The following is a 16,627-nucleotide window of genomic DNA, read 5'->3' on the forward strand; positions in this document are numbered from 1 at the left end:
TTGATTTAAACAATACATAATTTTCTGATGACAGCTTTAATTTAATGCGTGTCAGGAGCAAAGTAGCATACTGGTAAGAAACAGTGACTGTATCTGTAACATGGTAGACAATACTACCGTGTTAACAACTGCTCTACCTCCTGCTGCAAAAACGGCTGAGCTTTGTAGGTAAGATTTTTTAGAATCTATAAAAGGTTAGGCTTGGGCTGGATTCACACAAAGCGCCTTTTACAGTTTTCTTTGGCATTTTTTTTTTAACTCCGTCCTTACATGCTACATACAAAGGCAAACATTATTCTCCATTTTGACTGAAAATGTAGTCATCTGAATCCAGCCTAATGTGCTGTGCATAATGGACTGCACATGGACCTCACGCTGCCCAATGCCCGTACCATGTACTATTTCTGTTTCTTGCAGGCACCTAATGTGGATCCGAATATTCTGATCAGTAAGGCCGGTATCACACATCCAAAAGTCAAGTCCTGAGCATGGTCCATAGCTCTGTAGCCTCACATACGTCCATTGAGTTTGGGTCAGTAGACTCGTGGGAGATTTGGACATCGAGCTCCATCATTAGCCTCCATCCCATCAGCAAACATTTGTCTTTTTCACTCTGATCTCTAATAAAGCTCTGGGAATGGCCATTTAAGCAATATCCTTTTATGTTTAGGTGGAACGCCCCGTGAAGAATTAATGATGTGTGAATGGAGTCTAATCATCTCATAATAAATGCCATTCTAGATACCATGTCCACCTTTTGGAAAGAACCCCTACTAGGTAGGTAATTTGGATGAAGGTATTACAGCATATGATTTCACAGTGATGGGTTCGGGAAAACACTCATGTGGTCTTATTAAATCCATCACCGAACAGGATTTCATTTATTTCAGAGTCACAGAACCCTTGGTCTTGGGTCCAATGAACATAAAAGTCCTAATCCCTTGGTTGCAGATGCAGCAGCAGCAGGAGACCTTTTCTTCAAACACATTACTACCCTGCCAAAAACCAACCCTGTACTTTCTGTGGTCTGGAACCATTTAATCCTATGGCCTTGGAAATCGAAACCATTAATTATCTTCCTTGGCAGCTAATGCAAGTAACCTGGGTTAAGGAGAAGTTGTTAGATAGATGAGGTGCTAAAACTGAACTGAGCAAGCCATTTGTGCCCTTTGCCTTCTGTTAGCAAGCAGTAAAAGCAGCAGATCATCAGGCGATGGGGTGGAAAGCCGAGATCACTGACATTAAGGACACTTGCTATTTAGAAGTAACTCTCACATCAGAATGAGGTCTCCATGCATCAGGAATAATAAAATTGTAAAAACCTGTAATGAGGTATACGTGTACCAAAGGGTGACCGAAGACGAGTGGAAAACAGTAATTACATCAATTTAAAGGGCACCTGTCAGCAGATGTTGTATTTTATACACACAGCATTGATCCCTATAATCACTGTTTTATGAGTAAGCAATATTGATACCAGCACGGAAATGGCCTCTTGTCAACACACCTTCCTACTATATGTGCAGGCAGCCTGACGCCAGGCTGCCACTTACCTTTATGTCTTTGCACGGGCAGCTGTTGCCATTCCTCAAATGGACTATAATGCCTTAAAGGGGACTTTTTACAGGATTTATTAAATTTAAACTCAGTACCTGCTTCAACTCGTGCTGATCCACTGATTCTGGAACAGTTTTTCTTTTTCTTCTAAGCCCCCCCCATTCCAAAGTTAAGCCCTCCCATAATAAAGATGCAAATATGCCTTCCAACTAACTGGGCGTGTATCACAGAACTTCTGTGGGCGTGGCTGTGTTTTGATTGGCTAGCATCAGAGGAGAAAAAGCAAACGCCCACAGAAAAGTTGGTTGAAGGGAACATTTGCACCATTATTACCAGGAGCATAACTTTGGAACAAAGGGTCACAGAAGAAAAAGTGTTCTAGAATCAGTGGAGCAGGAAGAAGTGGAGGAGAGACTCAGTATAAATTGAAAGATCCAGTGAAAGGTCATCTTTAAAGGGAATCTGTGAGCTGGATTTCAAACACCTACACTATTTTTATCAGCATGTAGCAATGTCAAAGACAAGTCCGGCAATACCATTACATGACTTGATTACATTGTTTTCTTATTGAGAAATCAGTGTTTTAACTGTTATGCAATTGAGGCTGAAGAGCTATTTGTAGATCTGAAGCCTCTGTCACTCCGGCTCTATTCCCCATCCAGTGCTGTCTCCTCCTGCTTAACTGACAGCTCCTTTGCTTGAAGTTACAGCAGAGAGGCTGTAGAAGACATTGTAGAGAGAGGCTTAAAGACCCCTACATCAGAGGCTCTGGTGCAGTTACCTTTGTTTTGGATAGAAAAATGGCACTGCACGCTGTGATATGTCCAATCAAAACAATGGACTCGTTGGTGGAACAGAATGGAATTCACTATCAATGTGACCCCCTTGGTTTTCAGGTGGTGGATCTAACATAGTGTTGCTGAAGATAATACAAGTCTGGACTAAGTATCCAGGAGTAGTAAAGAAAGTCAACCCATAAACACATGTGACAGTGTTCACCTCATCCCAGTGAATAGGACTGGAACACTGTATATATCTCCTGCACAGACAAGGCGGCGTTTTTGGGAAAAAAAAGTAAAAGCCAATCTTTTTTCTTTCCAGACATTCCCTATACCTCAAAAGTCACACTTTCCTGATCAAAACTATAAATCACGATCTCGGCTATTAAAGGTAATCTTTCACCCATCTGAGAGCAGCATGATGTAGGGACAGGTACCCTGATTCCAGTGATGTGTCATTTACTGGCTGCTTGCCGTTGTTTTGATAAAAATCTACCAATTCTCTGAATGCTGAGCTCTGTCTTAGGTAAGCTTGTAATCAAGGCGGCGTTATACATAAATATGGAGGACTACATGGCAACACTTACTTTAGTGATAATCTGCTGATAAAACAGTGATTTCATCAAAATTACAGCAAGCAGCCCAATAAGTGACACATCACTGGAATTAGTGTCACTGTCTCTACATTAGGCTGCTCTCAGATTAGAGAGCAAATACCTGGTGACAAATTCCCTTTAAGAGAAGCCAAACAAGAGATAGTCCACCAAAAACAATAATTATAAGAGGATGATTTGGGAGGTTTAATTGAGCGAATGCACAGATCTGGGCAGCATGGTGGCTCAGTGGTTAGCACTGCTGCTTTGCAGCGCTGGGATCCTGGGTTCAAATCCCATCAAGGACGACATCTGCAAGGAGACATAGGGTATGTTCACACATCATAGTTTTTTTTACGTCACAAACCTGCAGCAAAACTTGATCTCAGGCAGGAAAGAAGCTGCGTCAAAAACGTAGGTTTTGCTGTGTTTTTTGATGCGTTTTTTTTTCACTGTCCTTTTGTCTCTTTATGCATGTACATAAAGTTCAGCGGAAAAAAAATCTCATTCTGGTTTTGGTAAAGTAGGGGAGGTGAATTGTGTAGTGCACTGAGTTTATATGACACTATTTACTTTCTGCTATTCAGTTGCACAGGCATTGTTCAATCTCACACCTGCCTGGGCCACAGGTATTGTTCAATCTCACACCTAGCTCAGCCAATGTTTACACTGATACACATCACTAATTTAATTAAACTCTCCTAATACAAACAATCATCTCAGTGCCCAGGACAAGATGGTAAAATCAGAAAAATAAATGAGTTTCACATACTGTTGTAATTGCTTGTTTTCACTAAAAATGCGGCAAAACTTGATAGCTATGTTAACACATCATGTTTTTTTCAGCGTATTTTCACTACCCATTATTTCCAATGAGTGAAAAACGCTGAAAGAAGTGACATGCTCTATTTTCTAAAAAAAAGGCCGCAAGGCACAAAATACATTTAACACAAAGGGTCCATATATGTATCAGAACTAATTTGTACTTCCAATTTCAATTCTACACAACACTTTACACGGTGAACGGTTAGTAAAAAGTAAAAATAGAAGTAACTAGAAAGTGGTATATTAAAATTCATCTTTTATTTTAAACATGATAAAAAACAATTAAAAAGGTACCAAAAAATAAGGAAGATAAACGAAGCCTTTTTTATATATAATAAGCGCGATTGGTGAATATAGAGGCCACTATATATGGGTCATAAACATCCTTCAATTATTGGTCATAATAATCCCTATGCCGAAAAAATCATCCCACATCTCACAGTCATATGAAATCAATACTAGCAGCACACAATATAATGGTAGAGATGGATAAAGTGCTTAAGTGCATTTAGGACACATAAATAATCCCACCTAACATGTCATCCTGCTGAAATCTATATCAAATACATGTGGCACTTCCAAATCTGGTAAGTCTAATGAGATACAAGATTAACAGCATATAGTATAGGCATAGGCGGATTATAATGAGGGCAATCCGGGCTACCTCCCGGGGCCTCGGGGCTCCGGGGTGTCTATGGCCAGATTGCCCTCATTATATGTGCGGCACATACTGGCAGACAGTGGCAGGGGGGCCCCCGGACCGCTCCCCCAGCAGCGGCGCACGAACGCTGCTTCTTCTCCGGACGGGCCAGCACTGCAGCAGTTAACTTCCCTGTGCGTGGCCGTGTCTCCTAGCTGTGACGTCACACAGTGCGCGCTCAGAGAGAAAGAGAGAGAGAGAGAAAGACAGAGAGAGAGAGTGAGAGAGAGAGTGTGTAGGCAGATATCATTGTGTGATGTCTGTTTATATGTAATTTTGTGTTTCAAATGTGTTTATGCGTGTATGTATATGTCTGTATATGTTTGTGTGTGCGTGACTGCGTGCGGCCTCCCGCTGTGTATAGATGGCTACGTGCGGCCTCCCGCTGTGTATACATGGCTACGTGCGGCCTCCCGCTGTGTATACATGGCTACGTGCAACCTCCCGCTGTGTATACATGGCTACGTGCGGCCTCCCGCTGTGTATACATGGCTACGTGCGGCCTCCCGCTGTGTATACATGGCTACGTGCGGCCTCCCGCTGTGTATACATGGCTACGTGCGGCCTCCCGCTGTGTATACATGGCTACGTGCGGCCTCCCGCTGTGTATACATGGCTACGTGCGGCCTCCCGCTGTGTATACATGGCTACGTGCGGCCTCCCGCTGTGTATACATGGCTACGTGCGGCCTCCCGCTGTGTATACATGGCTACGTGCGGCCTCCCGCTGTGTATATGTGTCACCCTACCTGGATGCCACAAGTGTAATAAAGCTGTGTCTGAGAGCAAGGGGGAGGTTCTCTGGTCAGGGGAACATTAGCATGCAATGCCTCCTGTCTCAGGCCAGTAGGGGGAGCAGGCTGCCCCTATAAAAGCTGGTACTGGGGACAGGGTTAGAGAGAACTGGATTGCCTGTCTCAGCTTTGAGACGTGTCCCAGAGTGGAGCAGGGACAGAAAGTTGCATTGTAGCCTAAGAGGAAGTGTGGCAGGAAGAGAGCCACAAGCCAGAGACAAGAGGCGAAGAGAGCCTGTCTTGGCAGAGAAAAGACTTAACTTTACCAGACTTTGGTGTCTGAGGCTGGAAGGATTCCACATCCCCCAGCAGAGAACCAGCCCGCAAGGGACTGTACATTCCTTGGCCTAAGAAGCCTGGAGGCCCTGCCACAACCGAAGGGACCAGTAAAGCCGTACAAGGCTGGGAGCAGAAAGGAACCCACGTCGCAGGCCATACAGGCGAGAAAGCACGGAAAGCTCGGAAACGTGGGCTGTTATCCTATCAGGAGGAGATAGTCAGAAGGAGCGCAGAAAGCACGGTAGGCCTACACCCTCACCCTGACCAGGGCCAATTTCCCCGTTGCTCTCAGACATCCAGGTCCCCTCCTAGCTGGGACTGTTTGTGGGTCAGTTTACCTGTTTCAGTAAAGACCCTGGACTGCAACCTGTTGTCTGTGTGCTCCTTGCTCCTCCAGCCCTATCATCACTGGGACGCTCACTACCATCACTCCCACCATCCACTATACTGCCCTGGGGCCGCACTCTTCCCGTGGGGAGTCACATTACCCTAGCTGCACACCTCATCAGCCCCAGCGGTCTGCATGCAGCGGCGGTTCCTAATAACCGCAAATCCACGGGTGGCGTAGTCGGACATTATCAGCAGAACATAGCAGACTACCATTGGCCTGACCACCCTGAGCCACGGAACCGGGTCGCCACTACTACCCCCATCGTCTCCCTATTGCCCGGATCCGAGTGCCCCACGGCCCAGGGGGCGAGTCATATACATGGCTACATGTGGTCTCCTGCTGTGTGTAGATGGCGCAGTGGGGCCTCCCGCTGTGTATAGATGGCGCCGTGCGGCCTCCCGCCGTGTTTAGATGGCTACGTTTGCTCAATATTGAGTCATACAATTAATGTAAGGCTATGTGCCCACGACGCAGAAATGCTCCGGATTTTTTTTAAGCGTTTCTGCATCTCCCTGGCAGAAAAAACGCATGCGGATTGTACATGCGTTTTTCCTGCCAGGGACATGCGGATGTGAAGCATTCTTCACATGCATTTCTGCATGCGAGTTATCAAGCGCTTTTCCAACCGATTTTAGCATCACTTGGAAAGTGCTTGACAACTTGGTCACACTATATAAATACATGCAACCAGCATGGATTTATATAGTGTGACCGTAAAAGAATGGTAAAAAATAAATATATACTTACCTTCTGATGGCCTGCCAAGGTCAGCGGTCGCGTGACCCGTCACATTACTAAATGACGTCACGACAGGTCCTTTTCAGACCATCGCGAGCTGCCGGCAAGCCAGGACGCATCGGATAAAGACACCGGGGGCCATCAGAAGGTAAGTATAATATTTATTTTTTATTTTATTCTTTTTTTTTACAGGTACTATGGTACCCGGGTCCGGAGGAGAGTCTCCTCTTCTCCAAACCCGGGTACCATCTGCACATTGAAACACATGGAATCTGCATGTACAGATGCAGTGATGCGGATTACATGCGTTCCAATGCAAGAGAATGGCGGCGAAAACGCCGAGCTTCCGCAAAATGATTGGTAGTGCTGCGGATTTTTCCGCAATGATAATCCGCAGCGGAAATTTCCGCAGCATGTGCATAGCACATGCGGATTATCATTGGGGAACATGGCAGACCTTCTACCAAGCGTTTTTTAAGCGTTTCTGCAGCGGAATTGCTTAAAAATCGCATAGTGGGCACACAGCCTAAAAAAAATTATTATAATTAATATTGTGCCAAATTTCATGTGAACTATCACATGATCTATCACAGGGGATCATGTGATACATCAGGTGTGTGTGTGTGTGTGGGGGGGAGGGGGGGCCGCGCCTTCTAAACTGCCCGGGGGCCCTTGCTACTCTTAATCCACCCCTGAGTATAGGTATCCATAAGGTACTTTAGCATATATTGACCATAACATGAATCAAAAATATGGCATACAGCCGTATCAAATGTAAACTAATGCTATCTAGGTCACTGGCACACTGTGTAGTAATAGAAGGAAGAAACCCAAATGGTATCAATTAGTTGCTTGTTTTATGTAACACGGGTCACTATGGAGGTTCCTGCTTCCTGCACCCACATGCACGCTTCGCCTAGCTTCTTCGGGAGGCGTGTCAAAGGGGGCGTGTGGGTTTAAATAGCACAAAGGACCAATCAGGAGTAAAAAGGGAGGGGAGTCTAAGTGACACTAGCTAGATAGATCGGTGGCGCATGCGCAGGTAAAAGCCGATACATGATATGAAGTCCTCAGACCTGCGGTCACGTGCCGGATGATGCACTCGCTCTGCCCACCAAGCAGGGACAAGGCGTGAGCCACACTCACAGACCACGGTATATAGGGCTTAATGTTACGGCGACCCACGCATGCACACATCCATCATATCAGAAAAATAGGTGTTATCATGCCAGGAAAGTCCACAGGCAAGATAAATGTATTATTTTTTGGTACCTTTTTCCTTTTTAATTGTTTTTTATCATGTTTAAAATAAAAGATTAATTTTAATATACCACTTTCTAATTACTTCTATTTTTACTTGGTGACTAACCGTTCACCGTGTAAAGTGTTGTGAAGGCACAAAATACGCAACAACAAAAAAAAACCATGATGTGTAAAGAGAGAATTCTGGTTTCTCATAGACTTGCAAAAAGGCAGCTGAAAATTTGCATAAAAATCTGCAGCAAAAAACGCTGAAAAAACCATGATGTGTGAACATAGTCTTAATAATTAAACACGAGAACAGCTTTTTAGTGATCTTATCATGGTTCATTATTAGTGTTACCCAAGCCCCTGCACACACGAACAGCATGTTCTTCACAGCGCAGTGTGCATTGCTCTGTCCGCACCTGTAACTTTGCTCCCAGAACCTTTCTTAATGTTTGCCTAAGCCATAAATGTCTCCTGACACGTCGCTCTATCTGTGCTTCGAGTACACACTAAACAGCACTTGGCGGGATGCTCACTACCCGGGACACTCTCCGGCCAGGCGGTGGGAGCAGCGCAGTGTAACTGTGGCTAATTATGAACCACGGCTATAAACTTTTGTCAGTGAATAACTTGTAGTCCTGCCAGCTGGACGGGGCCTGCCAAGCTGTGGAAAACGCAAATTACTTACTTCAGTCTGCACCGGAGCAGTTGGCTTTGACCCTCTTGGGATTTCAGGCATCCAGATTACATTTGTACTTACATAATAGAGTCTGGGGACAAGACATCGTTCTTCACCCTTCAGTAATAGCATTCTGTGCCCATCAGAAGAGGTGTGCAGGGGACGTTGTGGCACTAATGTGACGCTAAAGAGGATTTTTTTTTAACACTTTCCTACTGCAGCTCTGAAAATTGAAGACCTTTAGCACTACTACACATGGTACTCGCAACACCTGTCTGGGTCTACTACATGGCACAAATCTGGGCTTTTTTATGTCAAACCCTCTATACAATGGCATGTAAAAGTTTAGGCACCCCTGGTCAAAATTACTGTTCTTGTGAACAGTTAAGCAAGGTGAAGATGAAATGATCTCTAAAAGGACTAAAGTTAAAGGGGTTGTCCACTACTAGGACAACCCCTTCTCATACCCCATGCTTGGCCCTTAGAAAATAAAAAAGCTTATACTCCCCTCCCATGCCGGCGCCATTCCCATGGGGTCGGCACTCACTCTTCCCGGGACTCTCGTGTGGTTGTTGCGACATGTGACCCAGGCAACCAATCAGCGCTGGCGTCACTGTCTCCGCCTCCTGTCGAATTGAACATGAAGAGGAAGTCGTGGTGGCAGCTGATTTCTGACTTCCTCTTCATGTTCAATTCGACAGGAGGCGGGAACAGTGATGCCAGCTCTGATTGGTCGCCTGGGTCACATGTCACAACACAGCACTGGAGTCCTGGGACCAAGAGTGCCGACACAGCTGGAACGGGCGGAGAGTATAAGCTTTTCTATTTTATCGGGGCCAAGCGCGGGGGATGACAAGGAGTTGTCCTAGTAGTGGACAACCCCTTTAAAGATTTGTTAGATTTAACCCATGCTTTTAATCCAAATTTTTAATCACACTGCTTATATATTTTTTATAAAAATATTAAATGTCACCTTACTGATCCCATCTTCGCTCTCATTCCAACACTTTCCAGATTTTTGCACTTCTTTGTCTTTCCTGGACAAACATGTGAGAGCTGCAGCCAATCACTGGCTGCAGAGGTGATGTGTTGCTCATTACTGTGGCCAGTGGCTGTAAGAAATACAGAGACCAGCTGGGGTAGGGGAATTTTTCAGAACGGGAGCAGCACAGAAAAGGTAGGGCAAGTATTACTATGAGCCGCAGCCCTAGAGGGGATGAATACAGCAGTGATCGCACATGCACCCTGACACTCCACTCTAAGAGATAAAAGTGCCTCGCTCCTGCCGATCAATGCAGGAAAATTAAGTTAAAAATCATCCTTGAAAAACATTGTGCAATTTGTTGAAGTCAAAATAATGTATCAGCAGTCAATGGAAGCCAAAATAATGAACCAATTAAAGGTTAAATTCCAAATCCCCCCAAAAATCAAAGGAAAAATGACAGGCGGATCTAATTTGCATGAATTTCAACACATAACTCATAATTTGATTCCGTAGTTTGTGTGGCCACCAGGTGCCTGTATGCCCTTCTAATAATGTCTATGCATGGTCCTGATGATAGTGGATGGGGTACTAGAAAACCTCCCGGATTAGGGGATTGGTGGGCTTGTACAACACTTGTGACACTTGGCGATGTTAGTTGCGCTGATAAACAATGTCCCAGAGGTTCTCAAACGGATTTAGGTCTGGGAAACCTAAAGAGGCAGTCAGTGGCATCAACGCCTTCATCACCCAGAAGCTGCCTACACATTTTGGCCACACAAGGCCTGGCATTGTCTCTCCACCATGGTTTCGTTGACCATCACATGGAAGTTTGTGCAACATTAAAAGAATCCACTCCCCAGACCATCACTGACCAACCTTCAAAGCAATCATGCTGGATGGTGATGCAAGGGTTTTCCAGACTCTTTCACCACTGTCAAGCGTGCTCAACGTCAACCTGCACTCATCTGTGCAGAGATTGGGGCACTAATGGATGACCTGACAATTCTACTGTTCAGTCAAGCAGTATGATGCTAGGCTGTGAGTACAGGTCCCATTATAGGCAACAGGCCCTCATGGAGTCGTTTCTGAAAGTTTGGTCAGAAGCCTACCAGTAGTCCACAGGATGTCATTTTGTAGGACTCTGGCACTGCCCAACCAGTTCCTCTTCACACAAAGGAGGAAATATGTGCCCTACTGTTGGGTTGATGCCCTTCTACAGCCCTGTCCTGCTCTCCTTGTGTCCTGGTATCTGTATCATACTCTTGAGATTGTGCTGGGAGACACAATAAACCTTCTTGTGATGGCATGTAAAGATGTACCACCCTGGCGGAGCTGGACTACCTGAGCAACCTGAATGGCCTCCAGAATCTGCCTCATGCTATACAGGTAGTGACATGGACACGAGTAAAACACTAGAGAATATCATTTACAAAGGAACAAGAGAGCAATTGTCTGTGGCCACCATCTGAAAACCCATTCCCTCTTTAGGGGACTTCTCCAGTGATCATGTCACTTTTATTTGCACCATATCAGGCGACATTGATTCACCATTGCTTTTATGTCCAGACTGGAGACGGATATCCCTGAAGAATCTATGACTTGGGTGTCATCAATTCAAAACATGAAATATTCAACGTCAGGAAAATAGCTGTAGACTTACGTGATGAAATCTAGGAAACTGGCAAGAGGCTCATACGATTGATTCCTCATGTGCCTGAACTCGACCACCATCTTTTCCTTCAGCTTGTCGTCAATAACAGAAACCGCCAGTGGCGAGGCTTCATTAGCCAGAAATGTCCCATAGTCTGTACTCTGAAGATGGAGCTTGAGATCTGCAGGACATAATGGGAGACAAAGTATGCACCATGTTACAGCATATAGAGTCCGTCCCGCCATTCTCTCCAGAGCCGTATTCGCAATGAAATATTCATTCTGGAGCGTCGGATCTTGGAGCTCCGCATTGTGTAATCCTGGCTATTCCCAAAAGAAACATATGAAGAAAGTGACAACTGAGTGTTATTAGATGGTGGGGTGTCCCTACATACCCCAACAGGCACCAATCGGTGCTCATACTACCAGACTCTGTAGGGACACACGTCTTGGACAAGTGGTTGGTAACACCCAGTTGTCAATTATTCTTACATTTCTAGGAAGAATAACACAATGCATTGTTCTAGAAAAATATGAGAAATACAAGTATTTACTAAAATGGACAAGTGAGCAGTGGCCACAGATCTTCTTCAAAGGGTTTGACCACTACTTTTTATTGACGAACCATCCTTACGACAGGCCATCAATTTCGATCAGCTGTTACCGGCGCCGGCCGGAAGTTCTCAGATTGTCATTCCTATGTTCCCCGTGTCCAGGTACTGCACATCCACCCCTTATTCAAACCCTTTAAGAAGAGTAACCACCATTTTAATTTTTAATTTCCATAAATCAATAGCACAGGAGAAAATAAGGAACTCTGTAATATATCTTTATAGAGAAATCAACTTCTTCATAGATGACAATTAGTGCTCATAAAGTTCTATGAAGAACTTTAACTGTTGCTTTGGGAGAACTTGCAGCAGAATGTTTGCGCCTGCCGCTAGCTCCTCCCTCCTTCATAGAATTTTAAAAGCACCAACTGTCATCTCCTATCTCCTACTGTTTAAGGCCGACGCCTGCTTACACATTATACACCTGTAAGCGCAAGTGCAATGAAAATAGCGGAAATCTGCAGCAAACTAGAGACAAATCTACAAAAAGAACCGTATGTGACACACCAGCAATACAAAGGGGCATTTTTGGGGAAGCTAAAGAATAACCTTAAGGCTATGCACGCATGATCAGGAAAATTTCTGCAGCGTTTCTGCACCTGTTGGACGCAAAAACGCTGCGCATTGATGCGTTTTCATGCGATTTTTGCATACTAATGTAGTCCGAATCGGTTGATATCGGTGGGTTGAGCTGACATTAGTCTAATGTGTATGGGGGTCATTTCTCTACACTTGCAGGAGAACAATGCTTTATAATCTTGCCGGACGGTCTGATGTGTATGGCGGCACCTGCTGACTGATGGTCCGTTAATTATCGGACTGCTGACTGCAGTGTTCTTCCCGAGATACAGGAGTGCTCAGCAGAACGAATGCTCCGTGGATGGGAGAGTCGGCTGTTGGCCAAACAATCAGCCGAAGCATTGTTCAGACGACAGCCATCTAATGTGTATGGCCGGTTAAAGAGGACAGCTTTAATTAGGACATAATAGAAAACACTTAGGCCAACATATTCAGAGACTCACGGGTCAGTGGTGACAACAAGAACCGGTTCACCACTCATGACCGTGAGTGAAAAATTGCCTACTCAGGAAACAGAATGAAAAACCGCGAAAGTGAGTAATGATGGCATAAAACAGCAAAGTTTATTAATCAATTAAAAAGGCCTCTTGATAAAGCCACACGCGAAACGCGCGTCGAGGCCCCTGGTGGATGTCCTTTGTTCGCCTCCTTCTGCCCTACACATTCGGGAGAGTTAGCAATCAGCTTGGTGAGTGCCCTGACCTACCTACTACTATGGTCTCCCATTTGGGAACTATATTTAAGGGTTATATTACCTCGCCTCTCTGGTTGTGATCTAATACTCTCCTTCTGGTTCCACCCCTATTGTTTATTCTTGCTTGTCTTCTCCCCTTTTCTCTTTTCTCCCTCTTTACTCTTCCTCCTGTGGATTCCATTGGGACATATTGTACCCTGGTACACATATATCTAAGGGGTTCTGAAGATGTTATGGGAGTTTTTCCTTTCTTGATCCAATATCTACCCACTGTCTTAATGTTTATATGTATTTATACAATTTTTGTATCACTTCTGTATACCTTTTTAATTGATTAATAAACTTTGCTGTTTTATGCCATCATTACTCACTTTCGTGGTTTTTCATTTAATTAGGACATGCCTGACATGCCAGTGTAAGGAGACTTCTAGGCCATTCTAGGACCTGAACTCTAGTGCTATTAGAAGTACCAATCCTAAAAGTCAATATCGACCCTTTAACAAGCCTTGCAATATGATTTAGGATTAACGTTACTTAGACCCCAGTCAGAGGCCTCTCATCCAGTCAAATGAGATCTCATGCTTTGCACTGAGGAGGGACAATGCCTCGAAACACGTGTCTGAAAATTGCAAATTGAGATTCTGTTTTGGTTTTTATCATAAGTTACATAGCATGGATGAACGTCAGCTGAACCCATCAATATTGATAGGGTCAGTCAACAGTTTTATGTGAATGGGGGCTCCCAAGAGATAATGCCGGGGGAGTTATGTATCCAGCATGGGCAATTTTGGATTGCATGTCTTTTTGTTCTCTAAGAGATAAGCCACAGCCAGATGTCTGACAGTGTCTCTCTCATACACAACAAAATAGAGCTCCAGTGTACGGGAGAGATGGGTTATTGCGGCCAGCTGAGCCATTGTTATATAGCTAGAAAAAGTGTAAGGAGGGCTTTAGCCCGCCATTGTGCTAGGCAGTGCAGGGCCTGTTCACACAAGATGATGAGCTGCTTAGAATGATGATCTCTTAATCAAACAATAAGATAATTTCACCTGAAAGGAGGGCGCCTGGCCACTTCACCCCACAGGCGGGTGCCTGGCCACTTCACCCCACAGGCGGGCGCCTGGCCACTTCACCCCACAGGCGGGCGCCTGGCCACTTCACCCCACAGGCGGGCGCCTGGCCACTTCACCCCACAGGCGGGCGCCTGGCCACCTCAGCCCACAGGCGGGCGCCTGGCCACCTCACCCGACAGGCGGGCGCCATGCCACCTCAGCCCATAAATAAGAGTCATGTGATCGGCGGCCTGCTTACAATGCATGATTATCGTGAAACAAAGTGTTCCTAGGGTTTGATCTAACAGAAAAGATAAGGCAGCACAATATTGCTAAAAAGTTGATGCTGGCGGTAAAAGAAAGATGTCTGAGCACTAAGTGAATTGCCACTTGCTGCCTGTGAAGAGGTGCAGCCGCAGACCAGTCGTTTGTGGCATGTCTGTACCTGCTTTGCATATATGGAGGCTGAAATTTTTGCCCATTCTCCTTTGCACTCTCGCTGTCGCCCAGTGAGATTAGATGGAGGCATCTGTGAACAGCAATTTTCAAGTGTTGCCAGAGTCTCAATGGGATTTTGGTCTGGACTGTGACATTCACACAAATTAATATGCTTTGATCTAAACCATGTATTGTAGCTCTGGTAATACGTTTAGTGTTGTTGTCCTGCTGGAAGGTGCACCTACACTCCAGTCTCAAGTCTTTGGCAGCCTCTAACAAGTTTTCCTCGAGCATGATGCTGCTGCCACCACCATGTTTGATGGTGGGGATGGTGTTTTCAGGGTGATGTGCAGTGTTAAGATTTTGTTTTCTGATACACATATTGTTTTGCATTTAGCCTAAAAAAATTCTACTTTGGTCTCATCTGACCAGAGCTTTGTCCCCTATATGGCATGTGGAAGAAGGTAAGAGGAGACCAAAGTAGAACTTTTGGGGCTAAATGTAAAATGCAATTTGTGGTGGAAACCTAACACTGCACACCACCCTGAAAACACCATCCCCACTGTCACACATGGTGATGACAGCATAATGCTGTGGAGAGGCTTGTCTTCAGCAGGGACAGGGAAGCTGCGCAGAGTTGATGCGAAGATGGATGGAGGTAAATACACAGCAAACCTGGAGGAAAACCTGTTCAGAGGCTGCACAAGACTTGAGACTGGGGCATAGGTTCACCTTCCAGCAGGACAACGATGCCAAACATACTGCCAAAGCTACAATGCATGGTTTACATCAAGGCATATTCATATGTGTGAACAGCCCAGTCACAGTAAAGACCTAAATCCCAATTAAAAGTCTGCAGCAAAACTTGAAAATTGCTATTCACAGACGTTTAGATCCAATCTCACTGAGCTAGAGCGAGTTTGCAAAGAAGATGGGGCAAAATGTCCCCTCTAGATGTGCAAAGCTGGTAGAGCCAGACCCCAAAAGACTTGCTTGTAATAGTAATTGCAGCAAAAGGGGATCCTACAAAGTATTGACTCAGGGGGGCTGAATACAATTGCACATCACAATGTTCAGATTCATATTTTTATAATAATTAGAAAACCATGTATCATTTCCTTTACACCTTACAAATATTTGCTACTTTGTGTTGGTAGATCACATAAAATCCTAATAAAATGCATTTAAAGTTTCTGGGTGTAACGTGAAAAAAATGTGGAAAAGTTCACGGGGTATGGATCATTTTTCAAGGCACTGTACAATGTCATGAATCATATATAAGATATTGGACAGACCCTACACAGATCAGATGGCCCCGTCTAGATGGCACAAGACGATCAGTAATGTTTGCAAACAAATACCAAGAATAATTAACGTAAACGAAGTTCTAGGAAAGATTAATATCAAACCGACTGGCACGCTACACTGGCTCCACAGCGCACATCTACTGAAATCTAATCAGTCTCTAGTCCTAGAATACTAGAAATATATACTGAATATTCCTCAATGGACCATTACAGGTAATCACAAGGAGAAGGAATTGCCTGGCTGATTTCTACAAGTTAATGAGGCAGATCTTTTCTAGTTTATACACGAGTGGCTATTAATTGCATTCTTCCCTGATACTTATCTAGGAACAGGTATGTCATCTGTAAACAGGACTTATTAATGGAAAAGTACTGAATAAAACAACCACGGGAACGAGGAAGTGAAATTAATAGAGAATATTACAAGGTGCCAAAGACAACAGAGTAGATCTCATAGATGACATTTAAAGGGCTGCTCCACTACTTTTATATTGATGCAGTGCCTGGCATCAGTATAACAATGCTGGTTTATATGGATGGCAGGGAATTCATCACTATAAAGATCAACTCGAATAAGAGTGGCTCTGCAGTACCTGGCAATGGCCACTACATAGTTGATTGAGCTGTGCTGTTCAGCTCTGCAACTACTAACATCCCAGCACTGAAAACAGCTGATAGGTGGGGGTGCGTGCCAGGTGTCAGACCACCACTGATTTGATACTGATGACC

At 44.7% G+C, this 16,627-nt stretch overlaps 1 protein-coding gene across 1 annotated transcript in view; it reads right to left on the reverse strand.

Annotated features, from left to right (window-relative positions):
• The window catches only part of ATP6V0D1 (ATPase H+ transporting V0 subunit d1), a 105,265-nt gene that overhangs the window by 61,224 nt on the left and 27,414 nt on the right, over window positions 1–16,627 (reverse strand). The window contains exon 2 of the mRNA XM_073659326.1: window positions 11,228–11,399. Within this exon, the coding sequence (XP_073515427.1) occupies window positions 11,228–11,399 (172 nt within the window). The remainder of the gene's footprint in view (window positions 1–11,227; window positions 11,400–16,627) is intronic.

Source organism: Phyllobates terribilis, unplaced genomic scaffold, assembly GCF_046119375.1.
Source record: "Phyllobates terribilis strain yellow unplaced genomic scaffold, ASM4611937v1 Scaffold_13__5_contigs__length_258822181, whole genome shotgun sequence".
In the NCBI taxonomy this organism is placed as follows: Eukaryota; Metazoa; Chordata; class Amphibia; order Anura; family Dendrobatidae; genus Phyllobates; species Phyllobates terribilis.